Source organism: Clinocottus analis, unplaced genomic scaffold (genome assembly GCF_023055335.1).
Source record: "Clinocottus analis isolate CAN_PGR_092001 unplaced genomic scaffold, fCliAna1.0.p SCAF_8, whole genome shotgun sequence".
In the NCBI taxonomy this organism is placed as follows: Eukaryota; Metazoa; Chordata; class Actinopteri; order Perciformes; family Cottidae; genus Clinocottus; species Clinocottus analis.
The window spans coordinates 11,754,812-11,763,854 of record NW_027176240.1 but is presented as its reverse complement, the minus strand read 5'-3'; the positions used below and the strand labels follow the sequence as shown (position 1 = coordinate 11,763,854).

The window sequence follows — 9,043 nt, the reverse complement described above, 5'->3', positions numbered from 1 at the left end:
ATATGAAAAGCAGAGAACTGGCTAGGGTATATGTCAACTGCACTGAAGCAGTGTAACCTCAAGCAGACTGAATGTCCTGGATAGTGCAGGCGCTTGTTGAATATGGTTTCATTTAGACACTTTAGGTAACCTTTTCAAATTATTTGGTGTGAGAAGTCAATGTAAACCATCAAACAAAGCCTAGTGTTCATCTGTTGTCTTTGTATATGTTGTCTTTGTAATATGTCAAAAACTAATAACCTCAACGGAATTATCAATGTCTTTGCAGACACCGACTTTCAGTAATATACAGTATACAATATGCATTTCACAGTCTAAACAGTTTAGATAGCTCCATTGTTTTGGAAGACAAATTTTATCCAATCAAGTTTTAACTAATTATAATTTGTCTCGCCTTTTTGCCATCCAGCAAGAACAATGTATCTTATGTTGTTTAATACAGAGAAGAGAATACAACATTTGAGGTGGTAGTTAAAAAATATTTGCTAATAATATATTTAGCATATAGCTCAACTGGTTTGATTATTGAACTCAAAGCCAACATTGGCCAACAGTCTCACAAATTCAAAAGCCAAGTTTAAACACATTTGGTATAATTTATTTATTTAACTCATCTAAAGCTAATTTATAATTCAACACTGTTATAAACTTTTACATTTTACTTGTTTGAGTCACATTAATTACAAAAAATATATATTAATTTACTGCACAAATGTCAGAAATACAAAAGAACAAATACAATTTCAGAATTAAAACAGAAGCATCACAAAAAACAACATACAGGAAAATCTCTTAATAGTTTTTTTCGGTTGACCACGAGCCTTGAGAACAACTTTGGTCTCCTTCCTCTGAAAAGATAAATGCCATTATCCCTCATTATGGTGTTTTGATGATCGTGGTGGTGCAGTAGATTTTCAAAGTCACAGTTTCACCAACGAGGGACATTTTTGATCAATTTCTATTTGTATAAAATGTATGTATTAAACTTTCTTTAAAGAAGTGGTTTAGTTTATAAATAGTATAGTGTATTAAGTATCTATTAAGATCAGTTTGAAATTACACTTTTTCTTTATTTTTTACATCCACAAACTCCTTACTTGTACTGCAGAATGAAATAAACCAACAATGTACAACACACTTCACTCCAGACCACTAACAAAAATGTTGCTCTATAAATCAGTTTAAACGCTAGTGTAGGCTACTGTCATTAAAAGGTAGAACAAACATCAGAAGTTTGTCTTTACAGTTTATGTGACAATATAAACCACAGCGAACCCTTCATTAAAGTCAGACAGAGTTGCTCCTGCAGCTGATAGGCACGGAGGTGCGGGACACCTCCAGGTGCACAGTGGACATGGGAAAGCGCTCACACTCTTCCTCTTGCTGACTGCAACGGCAGTGCTGGAGCACCTCTCTCACCTCCTGTTGAAAGTTGGAGTTTAGGAAGCCATAGATGATCGGGTTAATGCAGGTGGAGGACATGGCCAGCAGGTGGCAGAGGGAGAATAGCAGGTTGTGGTGGCAAATGGGCAGAGCCTCCTGGTTCCAGTCTGACACCACATTGAAGATGGTGAGCGGCAACCAGCATAGAGCAAAGGCTGTAATGAGGGCGACCAGCATTATGTTGATACGGCGGCTGTGAGTCATGCTCTGGCTCTCCGGTGTCCTGGCGCGGTCCAGCATGTCTTTGCGGTGGCGAAGGCGCACAAAAACTCTAACATAACAGAGCAGGACCAACAATAGTGGACCACAGTACTGGAACAAAAGGAGCCATGTGGTGTAAGCAAGCCTGTGTTGCTGGGAAGGCCAGTGCTCCAGACAGGCCTCCATATGTGGAGAGGCGGGGACATAAGAAAAAAGTGTTTGGTGGGAATTTGGAAGTGCAGATGAGTTTTTGAATGTGTAGTAAACAGGCTGAGGTGGAGATGCGTTTAGATAAGCCTGAGGGGGGGCTTGGTGATGGAGTGGAGACTGGGGCAGGATGACATTGTAGGGCTCACTTGTGAGTAGCTGAAAGGCCAAGAAAGGTGAGGAGGTGAAGCAGGCCAGAATCCAAATGAGAACCACCACCAGGTAGGCCTGAGAAATGCTTGGTTTCCAGCCAGAGGGGTTAATGATAAGCTGATGTCTTTCCAGAGCGATGAACACCAGAGACAGCACGGACACGGTCACCGACGCGCACTGGATAAACGGCACCAGTCGGCACAACAGCGACCCAAACACCCAATGGTCCATTAGCGTGTATATGACAGTAAAGGGGAGGCAGAAGACACACACTAGGATGTCAGAGAATGACAGGTTGCAGATGAAAATGCCGGTGACATTGATTTTTTCTCTGCGACGGGCTATAATGCAGATGAGGCCGATGTTCCCCACCAGCCCCAGCACCATTGTCATGCTATACCACATGACTAGACACGCTGTGAGGACAGAAGACATAGGGCATTGCTCATCATGTCCAAGAACAGCAAGGTCTGAGAGGAGCAGGGTCTTATTCTCCAACCACCCCTGCACAGACTCATGAGTGTTTTTTCCCACCTCCCATAGTGGGGAATGTGGCGAGGTGGAGCTGTTGAAGGGCAGAGTTGGAGCTGTCGTCGACGCAGAAGACTGGCTCTCGTTGGCACTAAAGGACATTGCACCAGGACTTCAGTGTCACCCGCCCCCGGGATCAAACTGTCCATCCCAGTCCTGTTAAAACAGGCATCTGAGACAAAGAGACAGAAAGCACAGGACACAGGGAGAGAGAAAAAAATAATTACTTGCAAAGCAATCTCTCTTATAAGTCAAAGGGTGTGTTCATGTGGAAGTGATATTGTTGTTCTGAGAGAATCAGAGAGGGAAGGAAGGGCAAGAAGTGGCTCCTGTGGTGGAGTTTAGGGAAGATGCAAAGAAGTGAGGACTCTTTTTTTTCATTTAAGTATGATTAGTTTTAAAAAAGCATTGCCATTAAAGCATGTCCTTGTGTTCTATCTTTAGCCATGCTAGTGACATAGCTGTTTGCAGAGATGGGCAGTATTTCTTATATCTGTTACTTGTATTTAAAATACGTATTTCACTTACTTTGAGTATTTTGTAATTTGTATATGATAGGGTCGATAAAAAAACTAAACTAGTGGAGTAATTTTGTATTTAAAATACTCAAAATACTTTCTCTATGAATAATAACAATAAAAAAAGACGTATTGTCTATCAATGTAAATCTTGTGTCTGAGTGTGACAAATGTCAACTAGCTTGATGTATAATTTATGTCTGGGTCTGGCTACATAGCCGATTGTATTATATACATGGTGATGGTTAATGTCAAGCTAGCGATCAATGCTAACATGCTAATGACGCTAGCTTGCTGTCTAGGCCAGGGGTGTCAAACTCGTTTTAGTGAAGGGGCCACATTCTGCCCTTTTTGATCTTAAGTGGGCCGGACCAGAAAAATCACAGCATAATAACACATAATTAACAACAATGTTTCTCTATGTTTAAATCATTGGTGAAGGTTTTTAGGTGATAAACTCTATTTTAAGGTCTTTCAACAATTAACTAGAAACATAAAGACCAAAAATTCAGACATCAGCCCTCTGTTTATCTGCCTGGGCTCTGCTCTGCAGATTCTCTCGCTTTGTGACACGTTTGTGGTGCCACTTTCATGACGTGATCCATGTTTAACAACTTCTAACATAATAATATCAGTACTCACATCAATTATGACTGTGGATCAATGGTTAGCATGTTTGTCTTATAAACAGAGGATCAGTGGTTTGAATCCCAGTTCTGCTAATTTTAGTCTAAAAAAATAAATAAAAAATGTTTTTTTTTTTTTTGATTGAACACCCTGGCAGGCCGGACTGCACCCCTTGGCGGGCCGGATCCGGCCCACGGGCCGTATGTTTGACAACCCTGGTCTGGGCTAATGCATAGTTAGTGTTTAGCAAGTTAACTTACCAGTCGAGTAGCTAGCTATAGGAAGAGGAAGATTGGAAGCTTGTATGTTTATATTAACCTCATGAAGAGACGTCTGAATGTCTAATCTTGCACTGTATTACAAGTTATGATGTACTTCTCAATGTGAATGTCATAAGGCCATATCAATTACTGGCAGATAATTTAGTTTACAGTTAGCTAGGCTATAACAGTAAATGTCCATTTGTTAAAAAATAAAATATGGTTTGCATTATATCATCAATCAAGCTGTTGTCTTTTAATAAGCTTTGCTTAGTTACACTAACGTTCTGTGACTGCTCTTCCTCTTTTGTGGGGTTCACCAGAGCTTTGTGTACATTATATAGCCTAAACCTGAATGCTCTGTGATTAAAAAAAAGTGTTTCCTGTATTTTAAATACAGAATACATTTATTATATTTTGTTACATTTTCTGGCACCAGTATGTAAGTATTTGATACATTTATTTGAGGGGTATTTTGTATCAAAATACATTTTGATTTATTTTTTCCCACCTCTGGCTGTTTGGAGGACAATGTTAGTTTGTCTGAAGATCTATTTAAATGGATTTCCATGACATTTTATTATATTAGTAATTCATGGTTCTCGGACGACGAATTATGACTCCTCTGTCTTAAGGGCCATCATCAGGTCAACACACCATAATGAGGTTTAGATTATGAGGCACAGTTTAGCTCAGTTTGCAATTTGCCAAATGTGATTGTCACAAGGTGATCATTTTGTTGTAGTTTTAGTATTTTGTTCTACTGCTGTTGCACAGAGTAGTTTCAGTTCTCAGTCTTAACAATCCTTCTCTTTCTCTTCTTTACCGATCTTAAGATCTCAGACTTGTCAGCCCTCCTCCCACAAATTAACCCTTGAGTCAGGTTTCAAGTCTGAGCATAATGGCTTAATGACAATAAAATTACTATGCATACATTGGAGCAGTGACTTCTATTTTTCAAGTACACAATACATGATGTAGTATGTCACGGAGTGAAAGAGCATGACATTGTCATCATCCTAAAAATGGATTCCAGCTCTCTCCCCTGAAACCTCTGCCATGTGCTGTGAAAACCAGCGTCGCGAAGAAAATGAGCCTGTCATTTTCCATTAACGGCACACACACACTTAGCTATCAGTCACTTCACACTGCATCATTACTAACCAACTCTGTCAGTGTGTTGAGTGAGCTGCAGGCAGGGTGGTACAGCATTGATCAGCCTTTGTTTATGGTAGAAAGAAAGGCAAGTGCAATGTCACCAGAAACTATATGTAATGTAACAGATGTAACAGGGTGGAGGAATCATGTCCCTGCAGTAGGCAATTATGAACCTGAACATGATGCAATAATGAGCTGCAAAGACTAACCAGCAAGCTGTGTTATAATAATTGTTTCCTTTCCAAAGCTACATCTCTGCAGGGTAAGGAACACTGTGACCTGGCGCCACTCTGCTCTGTCCATCATATTCTTCTTTCCTGCCACAGTGTCCTCCATCTCAGAGAAAATAATGACGGTGTCTCTGACAGTGAAGAGAGACTGACTGTTTCATTTTCCTTGAACAAGACTCACATTGATTATATCTTTCATATTTTTTGAGAGCAGTTGTGCTGTGCACTAATGTATTTGTATTTACCAACCTACATTGTCAACAATTATTTTGTTTCTGTGGTAGTTTCTCCATAAAGCACAAGTTCCCATCCTTCAAATATTCTCTGTAGCAATTTAATGATATGTTAAGGTCTTTTATGAATGCACCATTGCACTTCATACAAGTTTCCTTGTCCTTTTTTTGTGGAAACTTTGTGATCTAATTTGAAGGTATGTAGTACAATGTGAGCAATCCTGGAGGGCGTGATTAATTAGACAATTGTACTATAAACAAACGTGTGAAAATGGAAATCCCAAGAAGACAGCGAAGTTATAGAAAGCCCGATCTCTAAATGATCCTCTGTGTAGTCGCTGTGCAAAATCCATTCATAAAATATGTGTATCTCAAAAGATGCTTACAGTTTTTACAGTGTGCTTTCTTAAAAAAATATTTTCCTTCTATTATTTTATGACAGCTTTACATTAGACCACTAGTGAAGACGACCACTTTCTGGAATCCCTGCTTGTAAATGAATTTTGCAGTCATATCCAACACACCCATTCAGAGGCACTATTCTTATCAGCTGTCTTGCCTCCTGTGGAGAAGCAGGATAAAAGGCACTGTTGTTATTGCCGGGAGTGTCAGAAACTGTGGGTGATACCTTTCAAAACATTAATATTATGAATGCCGTCAGGAGATTGGCTTTCCAAACAGTATATTAAACATGAGTGCAAAATTAATGCACACACACACACAGATATATATATATATATATATATATATATATATATATATATATATATATATATATATATATATATATATATATATATATATATTATAACTGGCTGTACTGCAGGCTGCTGTTTCAATGAATTATTCAAAAACGTTTGTAGGTATACATATACATGCATATCTGTGGACAAAAAGCTACACGCTGACAGTGGAGAAACAACATACTGTAGCATTGATTTCATAACTGATTAATTGAAAAAAATACATTGACAAAGATCATTATTGTGCATTATTGTAGATCATTTCTATCTGTCTAAAATAGAGCACTCACGTGGAGGGTTGGCTGACAGAGTGTCTGTGATGCCAAGATGACAAAGGAAACGACACTCTGGACAGATGTAAATCCACAGAGATGAGAGTTGGAGCTGAGGAGCTGAACATCACAACCACCACAAGGTCTCTGTCAGAGACAACAGGCGCTGGTTGCTTGAATTGGGCTGTTAAAGACCTTTGGGTGCCAGAGACCCTCTGAGCACTGGGCTGTGCTGTCACACAGTGGTGGTTTTATTCAATTACATGCCAAAAATGACACCTGCTGTAAGTGCTGTTGAAGAGACACAAAACAGGCAAGGAGGAACAGAGCCGAGCAAGTTTTAGGGTTTTATCTTTATTTTCAAAAGCCTTCAAAACATGTCGCGCAAGACAGAGATTGATTAGTCTGTGTTTAATGGTGATCCATACTTTATGTACACACCCTAAAGTTTTTAATAAAATATGAATCATAAAAAAGACCGCTGACAAGTTTGAAGTTCAGTTTTCCTGAATATGTACTTTATTGTGTGTTCACATCAGGTTACACTCTTTGGTCGTGTCTGACTTCAACAACATTTTGGCAGTGCAAGTCTCCTTATTTACAACCATCTCACATTCATCAGGGATATCGACTGTGGATAGAGCAGGGATCCTGAGAGACAAAAAGAAACCAACATTACACCAAGAGCACAACTTAGTGATTGTACACAACGTATTATGGGAGACTTTATTCTGTGTGAGAGCAATGGATTGTGTTTTATTTTTCACTTCAATGTTGTTTTATGTCAGACTTTCTTTGCAAGAAATGTGCACTTTCAGAAGGCAAGTAACAACTGATGCCGTCCTCTACATATGACAAGCTAGTAGCTAAAACACAGAATATACACACAATTTTAATTTGCCATAATGTGTGACAAGTGTTTAAGAACATCGACATATGATGGTCATCAGGTTTAGCTCTCCTCCCTTGTCCAGTCATTTACCAACAGTGCCTAATAGACTGGAGGATTTTTTAGAAATAAAAGGTGTAATGGTTTAAATAAGTGCATGAACAGCTTACATGCTACAGCAGCTCAAGCCCTCGCTCGTGCAAGAGCACGCCATGCAGTCTCTGACCCATTCAGAGCCAAAACCATGCTGCTTTCCATCCTTGTCCACACACTCTAAGTAAAGAAACAAAACTGCAGTTAAGAAAAAACATTGAGACACTTTTCAAGCTCTGATAAAATTGTGGTAGTGAGTCAATCTGTGTGAATCAATGTGTTCATAGGTGTGTATGATAAGTGTTGAGTCAACTGGCAGGTGTTGAGCAAACACACAACCGGTTGAGGCTGTCCTCTCGTGATGGACATGGACATAGATGAAGAAGGACTAGGAGCTGCCACACTGTTGTTGTCTTGTGTCTCTTCCAAATGTTATTGACTCACCTTTGGGAGGGTTGTTCAGATCTTTCACCACTAACTTCTGGAAGTAGCATGCAGAGTCACACAAGACAACCAGTCCCAGCAGACAAACAAAAACACGGAAAGAAGCCTGAAAGAGGGAAATATAAGACATCTGTAAACATACTGCATTTGTGTAATTTAGTCTGCACAAGATAGTATTGTAAACAAAATCAAGAGAAAACATTAAATTCATTTAAGTTATTTTAATGAAAATGTTTTGTACCTAATCTGCAGTATTTACAAGTGTGTAATGATCAAGTATGTGAAGAGGAATCTCCGTTGATATTATTTGATTAATGTACCATATCTGACTTTACTTGCTGATTGATCTTTTACCATCACTATGACTTCTGCTATAAACAATAATATGAATAATAACATCTTAAATGGTGCAGTGAGACTAAAACGTAATCCTGCAGGAATTTAAAAGCAACTGTAAAGCTCAGCTGTGCACTCAAATTTAATTAAATATTGGTCGTAAAATATAAAGCACGTTCTGACAGCAATAATGTCTGAAAGGTGTAATAGATCTATCAGTAGCTATTTAGCAGTTCAACGACAATACAATACTTGAAATAAAAGATTCCCAAGAACTTGATGTTCATGGTTTTCTAATTGTAAGGTATAAATTACATACCATCTTCAGGTGTGATCCTGTCAATAGAAAGATGATCGAGAGGAAGATAATCTGAGTGAGAACTCTCTATTGGAGGCTTTATACTAAGGTGTTCCACCCTGCATACCTTTAATAAAACTATTTGAATAGCATTTGGGTGGTATCAAATATTTGTTTTTAAGGAGCCGAAGAAAAGCGTGACGCTAATATTGACATTAAGGGCACACCTCACTGAATCCTTTTTACGTAAAGATACTGTGTTGAGTTTTGTAAACTGATAAGAAATGTGGATTTTTCTAATAACATTTATTATGTATTAATTTATTCAACAAATGCAAAGAAACAGCTTAAAATATAAAAATGTTCTGTAAACCTGTATTGCTATAGGTGTGCACCCTTTCATATCT

The 9,043-nt window shown here is 38.7% G+C and overlaps 2 protein-coding genes across 2 annotated transcripts; both read right to left on the bottom strand.

Moving 5' to 3' along the window:
• Positions 1-1,287: 1,287 nt before the first annotated feature.
• npy4r (neuropeptide Y receptor Y4) lies at positions 1,288-2,637 on the bottom strand. The gene has a single exon (XM_068568387.1). The coding sequence runs from the start codon at positions 2,635-2,637 to the stop codon at positions 1,288-1,290; it is 1,350 nt and encodes a 449-aa protein (XP_068424488.1).
• Positions 2,638-7,072: 4,435 nt separating this feature from the next.
• Positions 7,073-8,734, bottom strand: msmb (microseminoprotein beta). Its single transcript, XM_068568643.1, has 4 exons — positions 8,658-8,734; positions 8,003-8,108; positions 7,636-7,738; positions 7,073-7,227 (listed from the first exon to the last, which is right to left on the bottom strand). The coding sequence occupies exons 1-4, from the start codon at positions 8,658-8,660 to the stop codon at positions 7,107-7,109; spliced, it is 333 nt and encodes a 110-aa protein (XP_068424744.1). The 5' UTR covers positions 8,661-8,734; the 3' UTR covers positions 7,073-7,106.
• Positions 8,735-9,043: the final 309 nt, after the last annotated feature.

Bases quoted from the DNA above. Each gene is read 5' to 3' on its own strand.
- npy4r (XM_068568387.1), bottom strand. From the start codon at position 2,637: ATGTCCTTTAGTGCCAACGAGAGCCAGTCTTCTGCGTCGACGACAGCT.
- msmb (XM_068568643.1), bottom strand. The intron at 7,739-8,002 runs GTGAGTCAATAA...TTCTTTACTTAG, and splicing joins TCTGAACAACCCTCCCAAAG to AGTGTGTGGACAAGGATGGA. The intron at 7,228-7,635 runs GTAAGCTGTTCA...TTTGTCTCTCAG, and splicing joins GGCTTGAGCTGCTGTAGCAT to GATCCCTGCTCTATCCACAG.